Genomic DNA, 12014 nt, shown 5'->3' with positions numbered 1-12014 from the left:
CTCCTGTCCTGGCCTGCAGAGGGCCCTTGGAGAGCCTCGGCCTCAGAGAGGAAGGTCAGCGTGTGCTTGCTGCCGAAGAGGTGGCTTCTGCTCCCCCCGAGAGGTGGGCCCAGGTGCACCCACATAGGATGGACAGGAGAGTGGTTCTGGAGGAGCCAGTGCCTCCTGCCGGTGGCTCAGCTGGTCTGAGCCAGACTGAAGCCCAGGAGCTGCTCTGGGGAGCAGAAGGAGATGTCTCACCAGCTCAGCCCCCGACACTGGGCAGAGGAGAGACTGAGAGGTACCTGGCTGTTCTTGAGCGAGCCGGGCACCTGAGTGGGGGGCTGGCCCCCACAGGGAGCCAAGGGCAGGCCGTGGAGGAGCGGGGCCAGCATGGGAAGAGCACCCTGGAGCAGGGGCTGTAGCACAGCAGGGACAAGGCCAAGGAGGGCACCTTGCTGTCCCAACCCCACTTCACTGGCCCCCAGGTGGCCGGGCAGGAGCAGCTCGAGGCCCTGTGGGAAGAAGAGGCCGACACGGCCCTGGAGAGAGAGAAGAACGACATGAAAACCAAACTTCTGCAGCTGGAAGATATCGTTCAGGCTCTTGAGAAAGAAGCAGATTCAAGAGAAAATAACAGGTTTGGTTTCTACCCATTCTTAGAATGTCGGGCTACCCCCTCTAACCTGTCACCTCCGGCTCCACTGCATGGGCCTGCTCACAGCTGCTGATGGGGATTACGTAACCCTCGTGCCTGTGCAGGGGTCATAGGCCCGACCCTGGTCATCCCACAGGTTACCACATGCCCAATGAGTGTGTGAGGGCAGGGCTGACCATTCTGGGCAACCCAGCTGGCCTTGGCCCCTGCTCTTTTCCTTAGGAAGTTCTTGCTGGTCTCATAAGGACAAAGACAGACTGCTTGGAGCCCTGCTTCAGTTCTGGGTCGCCTGAGCCCCCTTCTTCTGACTTTGAGCAGAACCCACTACTTTGCTCCGCCAGCATGTATGCCAGGCACTGTCCTTGAACTGCAAGTTCCTGAGCTTTCTGAGCAGAGCAACAGAGGAGGCGGTCCAGCCCAGGGACCTCCTGGGAGGCTGGGGGTGGGGCATGAGTGCCCAGGGGGGTTCAAGATGCTGCTGCAGTTGATGCCTTCAGGGGAAGCCTCAAGCGAGGGAGGTGACCTGGGGATGTTGGTCTGTGGGCCAAGTTCAGAGAGTGCATCCAGGCCCTCCTCCTTCCCAGGGTCCCCTGGGGGACTTAGACTGGCACAGTGTCTTTCTCAGAAACCCAGAATTCTAGAAACCCGGCTTTTCCAGATGCTGTAGCACATGGCCTTAGCTGTTTTCTGGCTCCTCAGGAATGGAAGGCTGCCCTGGGAGATGTAGTGGGTACTGGCACGCCAGGCGCAGGCGTGTGATATGGCTTGTGCTTTGCGTGCAGTGTCATTGGTCCCGTGAGCCCCTGCCCAGCACACCTGTGTGGGGCCCACTTCCGGTGGAGGTGGGGACTCTGTGAGGTATTGTGTCACTTGTCAAGTAGGTGATGCCAGCTCCCCACAGACACAGCTCTGACCTGGAGTGTGATCACAGGTGTGTGGTGAGACCTACAGTCCGGCTCAGGCATCAGCTCCTGCTGTCTGGGTGACCACGGGCAGTTAGCTTCATTGAGAAAAAACATTATGTGGGATCCACGTGAAACCAAAACGAAGAAATGTCAAGGTACCACCCAGCTTAAGAAAAAACATTAGCATAGCTAGAAGCCTCCTAGGCACCAGGCCTCCTCACCTCCCAGAAGTGCCATTACTTGACGTCCCCGCCTCTTATGTGGGTGTCTCTAAACCACAGGGCACCTGGTTTGTGGTGGCCTGACTTCTAAGTCTCGTCGCCCGCGAAGCGCAGAGGGTGCCGTGCCCCCAGAGGGCACGGAGCATGACGTGAATGTTGAACACGCACTTGCTCTCCGGGGTGCTCCGTAGCAAGTCCCTGACACACACGGGCTGGTGTTTGGGGTATTGGGCCCCGCGGACACATACGTGGGTTCTGTTCTGTGCGAGTCGGTGGCTCGGGCATGTACAAGGAGGGGCCTTAGGCACAGAGCCGCCAGCATCTGGGGTCTCACTCTCTGCCTGTTGACCCCCCAAGTAAAGCCACGATTGTAGTCTCAGGAGGGTCTTCACGCCCTGACAGTGTGTGGGATCGCATGCAGGGTGCAAACGGGTTCGTGGCTTTCAGCCTGTGGAGTTGGCGCCGTGCTTCCTGCGTGTCCCGGTGTCAGGAAGAAACGTGCTGCTGTGTTTCAAATATGAGGCCGTGCTGCTGAGACTGTGTACATTTTCCAGAGACACGTGCACGGATGGTGAAAGCCTGAGGGAATATATAGAAATGACCAGCCCAAATTCAAGCTGGTAGTTTCCTGGGAGGGGAGGTGTTCAGGTCTGGGAAGGTGGAGGAGGACCTGAGGCAGGAGCAGGCTTTGCAGGTTGGAGGTCTTTGCAGAACAAGGAGATGGCTGTGCAGAGGGGACCGTGGATGGGAGCCGGCTCTTGTGGGCATGGGGAGGCCTTTTGGGGGGCAGGCTGCTGGGGTCCTGAGCCGGGGAACTGTGGAAACATGCTCTCGTTCAGCCAGGGAAAAAACCGAGAAGAGCGGATTGCAGGGGTTGTAGAGTGGGTGCGTAGAAGGAGGTGGGTGGAGGGTAGGGGGATGGTGGCTACTGCAGCTGTCCAGGCAAGAAGTGACGGTTGCTGGGGACCAGAATGATAGCCTCAGAGGTGCAGGAAGTCGACTGACAAGAGTGTGGAGGAGTGTGGAGGCCAAGCCGATGGCTTACAGGAGGATAGGATTTTCACAGGGAGGTTGGAAGTGGGTCACAGAGCAATCGGAGAACTCCAAGAAGTGGGGAGGGCAGGATTCAGTTACACTTGGGGAGCCTGTGGTGTCTCCTGTGGAGTGAGGTAGGTAGTCGAGGAAGGACCCCCCCAGAGGAAGGGGAAACCAAGGAGCTGTGTCTTTAGGGGAAGAATCCTGCAAGGAGAGAGGAGCACTTGTCTCCAGAGCCCTTGAGAGGCCAAGTCACATGAGACCTGCAGTCTGAAGGAGTCCGCTGCTCTCAGCAACATGCAGGTGCCCCGTGAGCCCACCGGCATGCCTCACTCCCAAGCTGGCCGAATTCATGCACGGTCACCTCTCCTATTGCTGTTTTGCTCTATACACAATTGCACATACATCCTTTTTAAATTCTTTCCGAATCATTGGAGATAATTTCAGACATTATGACACTTTACTGCTAAGTGTTTCAACATGCTATTTTGTAAGAACAAGGATGTTCTCCTGCATATCCATAGTATTGTTACCACACATGGGAAGTTTAATTTGAATGCACTGCTATTTTTAATTTGCACTCCACTTCCAGATTTTGCCAGTTGTTTCAGTATGTTCTTTTTTTAAATGTTTTTTTATTATATTATGTTACTCACCATACAGCACATCCCCGGTTTCCGATGTAAGGCTCGATGATTCATTAGTTGTGTATAACACCCAGTGCACCATGCAATACGTGCCCTCCTTACTACCCATCACCGGTCTATCCCATTCCCCCACCCCCCTCCCCTCTGAAGCCCTCAGTTTGTTTCCCAGAGTCCATTGTCTCTCGTGCTTCATTCCCCCTTCAGTATGTTCTTTATAGATTGTTCACCGACCCCAGATCTAATCAAGGGTTGTGGTATGCATGTAGTTATCGTATCTCTTTAATATGCTTTAAGAGTATATCAGTCTTTTTAAATTAGTTTTCTGTCAGTGGATATTGACTTTTTTAATCATGGCAAAGTATACGTAATGTAAAATTGACCATTTTAACCACATAATTTAGTGGCATTAAACATGCACAACGTGTAACTGTCACCACTTTCTACTTCCAAAACTTTCTCACCATTCCAGGTAGAAACTCTGTATCTATTAAACAATAATTAATGCTAGTGTTTTGTTAGGATTTTAGCATCAATATTGGTGAAGGATATTGGTCTATAGTTTTCCTGTAAGAGTTTGAGAAGGATTAGCATTTCCTTCTTTAAATGTTTGGTAGGGGGTGCCTGGGTGGCTCAGTCAGTTGAGCGTCCGACTCTTTGTTTCAGCTCAGGTCATGATCTCAGGGTCATGGGATCAAGCCCAGAGTTGGGTCTGCGTTCAGTGGGGAGTCTGCTTAAGACTCTCTCTCCCTCTCCTTTTTTTTTTTTTTAAGATTTTATTTATTTATTCGACAGAGAGAGAGACAGCCAGCGAGAGAGGGAACACAAGCAGGGGGAGTGGGAGAGGAAGAAGCAGGCTCCCAGTGGAGGAGCCTGAGGCGGGGCTCGATCCCATAACGCCAGGATCACATCCTGAGCCGAAGGCAGACGCTTAACCGCTGTGCCACCCAGGCGCCCCTCTCCCTCTGCTTCTGCCCCCTCCCCATGCTCACAAGTGTGCATACGCTCACTCTCTCTCTCTCTCTTTCTGTGTAAAATAAATAAATCTTTAAAAAAAAATAAAAATAAAGGGGCGCCTGGGTGGCTCAGTCATTAAGCATCTGCCTTTGGCTCAGGGCGCGATTCCAGGGTCCTGGGATCGAGCCCCGCATCGGGCTCCCTCGTTCGCTGGGAGCCTGCTTCTTCCTCCCCCACTCCCCGTGCTTGTGTTCCCTCTCTCGCTGGCTGTCTCTATGTCAAATAAATAAATAAAATCTTAAAAACATAAATAAATAAATAACAATAAAATGTTTGGTAGAATTCCCCAGGGAAGCCATCCGCTCCTGGGCTTTTCTTTGTTAGGAGCTGTTTGATTAACTCATTCAATCTCCTTACTGGTCACAGGTCCAGTCAGATTTTTTATTTCTTCATGAATCAGTTTCGGTAGATTGTGTGTTTCTAGGAATTTGGACATGGACGTTTCTGAAGAATCAACACCAGGTGTTTTGCAGAATGACCCTCAATTTGAATGTCTGATTTTTCTCCTTGATCCTCCTTCTTGTCTCTCATGCCTTCTTTATAGGACCATTTCTGGCTTTCTGATGTGTAGTTTTTAGAAGTTCTTTTAGTGAAACTCTCTTTGGAATAAATTCCCTCAGTTTTTATTTGTTTGAAAGTGTGTCAAAATTTCCTTCATTTTGAAAGATAGTGTTCCTAGGAATACAAACCTAGATTAAAGGGCTGTTCTCTGTCTTTTGAACATAATTCAGTGTTTTCTAAGATTCCCCTGTTGGGGCGCCTGGGTGGCTCAGTCAGCTAAGTGTCCAACTCAGTTTTGGCTCAGATCATGATCTCGGGGTGCTGGGTAGAACACCGAGTCTGGCTCCATGCTCAGTGGGGAGTCTGCTTCAGGATTCTCTCTCTCCCTTGGCCCCTCCCCCCACCCACGAGTGCGCACTCTCTCTCTCTCAAGTAAATCTTTAAAAAAAAAAAAAAGATTCCAGCATTGACATTGGGTAGTCCGCTCTGTCTGGTTGTTGCTCTGTGTATTAGTTTCCTGTTGCTGCTGTACTAATCACCACTATTACTAAGTTAGTGGCTTTTTAAACAACACAGTTTATGATTTTACAGTTTTGGAGCTTAGAAATCTGAAATGGTTACGAATGGACTAAAATTAAGATGTTGGTGGGATTGCCTTCCTTTTCGGTGGCTGTGGAAGAGACTCGCTGTTCTCATGTCTTCCAGCCTCTGTGGGCTGCTTGCATTCCTTGTCCACCCCGCTTCCATCTTCAAAGCCAGTGGTGACCGCTCAGGTCATCACATCACATCAGCTGCCATCACATCAGTGTGACACGCACTCTCCTCCCTCCCTGTTCCACGTTCAGGACCTAGTGCTTACATTGGGCCCCCCTGGATAATGCAGGATCTGCAGCTGTAGGTCATTCGTACAGTTCACTGCTGTGGATTGTTCTGTTGTGTGAATATACCCCAGTTTATTTGCTTGTGGACAGGCATTTGAATAGTGTCTAGTTTTGGTCGTCACAAAGAGGACTGCTAAGAAAGTTCTTATCCGTGTCTTTCGGAGCGTTTACGTTGGGGTGCACCTAAGAATGGAATTGCCAGGTCCTAGGGCACAGGTGTGGTTTTCTTTCTACGCATCCTGCGTAGAAAAACATGGTACCCGTTGAATTTGTGTCTTATGAAAAATTCTCAGCCATTATTTTTAAAACATTGCTTTTCTCTCACTTTGTAATTAGATGTATGATGTTAGATCTTTTCACTTCTCCTCCATTTCTTCCCTTCCATATCTGTTATCTTCGTTTCTCTCTTGTCGCATTCTGGGTACTTGTTCTCTTATCTCCGTTCCAGGTCAGTAATTCCTCCTTCAGCTCTAAATCTGCCATTTAACTCATTCAGTGAGGTTTTATTTTGACATGGCCTTTTTTTTTTTCCCCCATTTCCAGAAGTCCTGTTTTGTCCTGTTTGGTCTGATCATTTTTGGTAGTTTCTTGTTGCTTGTTTATTTTTTTATTTCCATTTTTTATTATGTAAACATTTTACAATTCTGTCCTTAGTCTGTGTCTGATAATTCCACTCTCTGAGGTTCCTGTGGGATCCAGTCTGCTGTTTTGCTCCTGCTGCCGCTCCGAGGTGGCTTTTTTCCATGTATGTTGTGGTGATCGTTGACTGTGAGCTCATGTCTACATGAGGTTAATCTCTGGGGCTCTCCACAGCATGCTTTCTGAAGACGGGGCGGATATTGCTGAGCAGTGGGAGCCTGCTAATCTGGGACCACTTCAACTTCCTTGTAGGGCGCTGGCTTAATGTAGGCGTCCACGGTGTGGTTTTTCCACACTGCTGATGGCAGTGCTGACATAGGCATTGGCCTCAGGGCAACCCTATCTTTGTGTGGTTACCTAATGCTCACAGTTGGGGTTTCAGCTTCTAGATTTTTGTTTTATTAGGGGCCCTTGGAGGTTTCCATTACCTTCTATGAGGACAGTCACCCATGTATGATCTAGTTGCTTGGTGTGGTGAGGGGGGACCGGGTGGGACAACCGTCAGCTTATCTGAGGTGCAGGAAGCTGGAAGTGGGAACCCCCCCCCCCCAAACACACATAGCTGCACTGAATGAATTTGTTTTCCATCCTGGAGCCAGAGTGGCTGTTTCCAAACACAAACCTCGTTTGTTCACTCCTCTGCACGAAACCGTTTGCTGCCTTAAAAATTCCAGTGACTTACCTTTCTTTATTTTTTCTCTTTAGTTCCTCATGAGATAAAATGAAGTTATATCTATGCATATGAAAGGAACATTTATGCTTGGTATTATAATCATATTACATTAAGTAAACATAACAAGACCATGTGGCTTTGAGTATTTTTAGATTGAAAAAATTAGAAGCTAGTGCCAGATGGGGACCTATGGGGGAACAAATGTCAGACCAGCATCTACTAAGAATAAATTTCTGGGGGGAAGGGCGCCTGGGTGGCTCAGTCAGTTAAGTGTCTGCCTTCAACTCGGGTCATGATCCCAGGGTCCTGGGGTCAAGCCCCGTGTTGGGCTCCCTGCTCAGTGGGGATTGCTCCTCCCTCGCCCTCTGTCCCTCCCCTTGCTCGAGCGCACTCTGCTAAACTGCTTATCTGTCATATGTCAGTGATGTTACCCAAGTCGAGATCTCTGAGTTATCAGAAAGCAAAGGTGGCTCCAGACAGACTTGGTTCAAGTAGGAGCTACTCCTACTTGCTTTTTCCCCTTGAGGGATCCACTTTGCGTCAGGTCTCTCTCGTTACAGCGAGGTGGGCATCTCCCCAGTTTTCTCCTCCCTAGTGCTGACCTCAGAGTGTACAATGCGGGTAGCTCTCACTAAAGAGGAAAACGTGTTTTGGTCTTCTGATTCCTTGTTTTCCTTAGCTCCATGCTAGAGTTCTCTGGTGGGGGATGAATATCCTTTGCAGGAACCTGAGGACCCACAGCCAGCAGTGTGCACTGATGCCAGCCATGGGCACACTCATTTTAGTTAGTGGTTGTAATACGTGGTAACAGGTCAGCTGTAAACATGAAGGAAACAGAACCAGGGTGCTGAATACATTATGAGTTGTTGGTTCTGTGACTGTTTTAGAAGCTAAGAAAGCTTTATTTCCTGTAGCTTGTTGCTTGGGAGAGGCAAACCAGAGCATGTGAGCAGTGCATAAAGGAAAAGGAACAGTGTGCTCTGTACCATCCGGGGATGATGCCGGGCCCACCGTGACTTCCACCTGCAAGACCGTACTCATGTGAACTACCTGTGGCAGCCAGCTCCTGGAGTCCCCACTCTTACCACTGTTTTCAATTTTTCTTTTCTTTCTTTTTTTTTTTTTTAAGATTTTATTTATTTATTTGACACAGAGACAGCCAGCGAGAGAGAGACAAGCAGGGGGAGTGGGAGAGGAAGAAGCAGGCTCCCAGCAGAGGAGCCTGATGTGGGGCTCGATCCCAGAACGCCGGGATCACGCCCTGAGCCGAAGGCAGATGCTCAACGACTGAGCCACCCAGGCGCCCCTGTTTTCAATTTTTCATGCAGAGTTGAGTTGGATAGGCTTTCTGAAGAAAACGTATTGCTGAAGAATGAGCTGGGAAGGATTCAGCAAGAGCTTGAAGCTGCAGAAAGGACAAATGATGCCCAGAGGTAAGGGCCCTGGCTCCGTGGTTCTGCCTGGACTCCAGTCTACAACACGCTTTGCTCTTTGTCCAATGAGCTTTGAAGGTGTTGCTGTGGAAAGTAGGGAGTGTTCGGTGCCTGGGTGGCTCAGCCAGTTCAGTGTCTGCCTATGTGTGGAAGGGGAGTGGCTTTCTGCTTTCACTGCCGTAGTCTTATCCAAGGACAGTTTCTCCTCTTTTTTTCAACTGTGAAGTTAAAGATTATTAAAATCTGGCATCCACAGCAGGTGATCAACAAGTGATTGCTATTATATTTTAGGAATTCTGAAATCTAAAAGTCTTTTCCCCTCTAGAAACCATTGTTTCCCTGGATGCCTGGCTGGCTCAGTCGGTTAAGCGTCTGCCTTCATCTCGAGTCACGGTCTTGGGATCCCAGGATCGAGCCCGCATCCAGCTCCCGGCTCGGCAGAGTCTGCTTCTCCCTCTGCCCCTCCCCTGGCTAGTGTTCTTACTCTTTCTTTATCTCAAATAAACAGCATCTTAAAAAAAAGAGAAAGAAACCATTGTTTCCCTCATTTGCTGCCAGGAAATTTTCCATTTTACGGGAGACACCCCAGCAGATACAAGGCTGTTTTAGTCCTGTTTATGCCGCTGGCTGTGAATGGTCACGGGTTTTGCTAACGAGAGGTTACCGTGTGTGACTGGGAAGTACCGTGGAGGCTCTTACCGTGTTCCTACCGTACCGGCAGCGTTCCTCTGCTTCCAGGGGTTGGGGTGGGCAGTGGCAGTGGTGTGGAACAGTGACAGAGTGGTGGCTCTGGGGTCCCAGGAGCAGGTGTGAGAGTCTGTTCTGTGGCTGCAGACAAGCCACCACTATTTTGGGGGCAATGACAGGGAAAAAAGAAACTGGTCAGTGATACTGTAAATTTTGCTTCTTAAACAGGAAGGAAATCGAGGTTTTAAAGAGAGACAAGGAAAAGACCTGCTCTGAAGTGGAGGAACTCAACAAACAGGTCAGGTCTTGATACCTGCTGACATAACCCCACTCTCCTTTTTTCATTATTTTGGAATAATTTCAAACTTACAAAAATGAAGGACAGCACTTTTTTCTGAAGTATCTGAGAAGGAGTTGCCAGCCCATCCGTGCCTTCCCTGGCTCAAAGTCGGGCTGTTAACATGGTTCAGAAGTGTCGTCTGAGCCCCCACCCAACTGAGTTTGCCAGCTGGCCCCTCACCTTCAGCATTGTGTGGCTCCTATGGTCGGTGCTTGGTTTCTAGGACCAGGGCACTTCTGAAGCTTACAAGCAGTTATTTTGTCGAAAGGCCCTCAGTTTGGGTTGTATGATGTCCCCTTTAGATGATGCCTCTTTTGCATGATTTGTCCCATTCCTAGTGATGTCAGCTTTGATTCCTGGCTGGGTGGTGTTGGCTAGGCTTCTCCGCGGTAAGGTCACTTTTCCCTTTGTAATTGGTGAGTATGGTATGGGTAGATACTTTGATAGTATGTAAATACCCTGTTCCCCATCAAACTCCCATCCCCTTATTTTAGCATCCTTTGTCTCTTGCTGTGATGGTAGCCGGTAACTAATGTCTTGGTATTCTCGTGTGAGGCAGGGCTTTGCTTCTGCTCACTTACTTGTCCATCCTGCCCTCGTATTACTACCCTAGGCTCCTGTTTAACTCAATGGGTTTAATACATTAGCATCAGTATTTGTTTTCGTGTTCAAATTGTCCCAGATTTGAGTGTCCCTTCACAGTGGTTTCTGGGTCCTCCAGACAGATCCTAATCGTTTTCTGACCACTTCCTTACTTTCCGGTACCCCCAGATATTCCAGGTTCGTCTAATACTTCACCTTCCTCAGCCTGCACTCAGCTATTTCCCGCAAGGAGCCCCCGGTCACCTTTACTGTAGAATGGTGTTTGGAGACCAAGACCTGGGCACCGGGCCTGCCCCCTGCTTTTGGGGCGTCGCTACTTCCAGGCACAATTTATGGATAGAGCTAAGGACTATGTGTGTTCTTACATACATGCACACTCACATGCATATGATTTCATGAATATTTATTTATATCTGTCTATCCACTGAAAATCATGAATCCAAACCCCGTCTATGCAGTTCCCACCTAACATCATACGCATGATCCTAGTTTCTCTCTTTCCATATTTGTAACTCCTGTCTCCAGCAGTGAGAAGCCTGGTTTCTGTCTTCAGAAGATCTGCTTACTGTTGATTAACCTCTGCTTACCCCCCGCATAAACATCCTTCCCACTCTGTTTCAGCACTAACCCCACACTGGTCCTCTCTTTGCCCCGTACAGATGCCTTTCATACTCATCTCATTTACTGGCTTTTGGGTGGAGATTGATTGATTGATTGATTGATGTGAGAGTGAGAGAGATTGAGAGAAAGAAAGACCGAAGGAGAGAGAGAGAGAGAGAGAGAGAGAGAGAGAGTGAGTGCACACGAGCAGGGGAGAGGGGAGAGGGAGAAGCAGACTCCCCACTGAGCAGGGAGCCCCATGCGGGACTCAAAACTAGGACCCTGGGATCATGACCTGAGCCGAAGGCAGACGCTTAACTGACTGAGCCCCCCAGGCGCCCTTTGGATGAATTATTGAGGAGGAAGCACACAAGTGAGGATGTGTCCTTCTTGGGTTTTTTAATTCTTTTTTTAATTGATACTGTTGTTGATAACTGCCAACTCATGTAGTTGTAAGACATAGAGAGAAATCCTTAAAACACTTTGACCAGTTTCCCCCAGTGGTAACAGTTTTTTACAGTTTTTATTTAAATTTCACTTACTTAACATCCAGCGTAATAGTAGTTTCAGGGGCACATATAGTAATTTTACACTTCCGTTCGTCACCCGGTGCTCATATGACAAGTGCACTTCTGAATTCCCATCACCCGTTTATCCATCCTTCCACCCGCCTCCCTCCGGTGGCCATCAGTTTGTTCTCTGTAGCTGACAGTCAGCTGCTAGGTTTGCCTCTATCTTTTTTTACCTACGCTCATTTGTTTGTTTCTGAAATTCCACATATGAGTGAAATTATATGGTATGTGTCTTTATTTCACTTAGCATTATGCACTGTGGCTCCATCCATGTCATTGCAAATGGCAAGATTTCATTCTTTCTTATGACCAAGTAATACTCCAGTGTGTGTGTGTGTGTGTGTGTGTGTGTGTGTGTGACGTCTTCTTTATCCATTCAACAGGTGATGTACACTGAGCTATTTCCATAATGTAGCTATTGTAGGTAATGCTGCTATAAACATCGGGGTGTATGTACGCCTTTGAATTTGTATTTTTGTATGCTGTGGGAAAATACCTAGGAGTATGACTGCTGGATTGTACAGTAGTTCTAATTTTAACTTTTTAAAAAAGATTTTATTTATTGGACAGAGAGATAGAGAAAATACAAGCAGTGGGAGTGGCAGAGGGAGAGGGAGAAGCAGGCT

General features: G+C 48.7%; 1 protein-coding gene across 3 annotated transcripts in view; it reads left to right on the top strand.

Moving 5' to 3' along the window:
• The window catches only part of NINL (ninein like), a 169385-nt gene that overhangs the window by 136981 nt on the left and 20390 nt on the right, over positions 1–12014 (top strand). For all 3 annotated transcript variants that reach the window (XM_045810897.2, XM_045810898.2, XM_045810901.2), the window contains exons 18-20: positions 468–619; positions 8482–8586; positions 9502–9571. In XM_045810897.2, the coding sequence (XP_045666853.2) occupies positions 468–619; positions 8482–8586; positions 9502–9571 (327 nt within the window). The remainder of the gene's footprint in view (positions 1–467; positions 620–8481; positions 8587–9501; positions 9572–12014) is intronic.

This window comes from Ursus americanus, chromosome 22 (assembly GCF_024610735.1).
Source record: "Ursus americanus isolate L20-20 chromosome 22, mUrsAme1.1.p, whole genome shotgun sequence".
Taxonomy (NCBI): Eukaryota; Metazoa; Chordata; class Mammalia; order Carnivora; family Ursidae; genus Ursus; species Ursus americanus.
The sequence above is the reverse complement of the archived record's forward strand: the minus strand, read 5'-3'. Positions and strand labels throughout refer to the sequence as shown.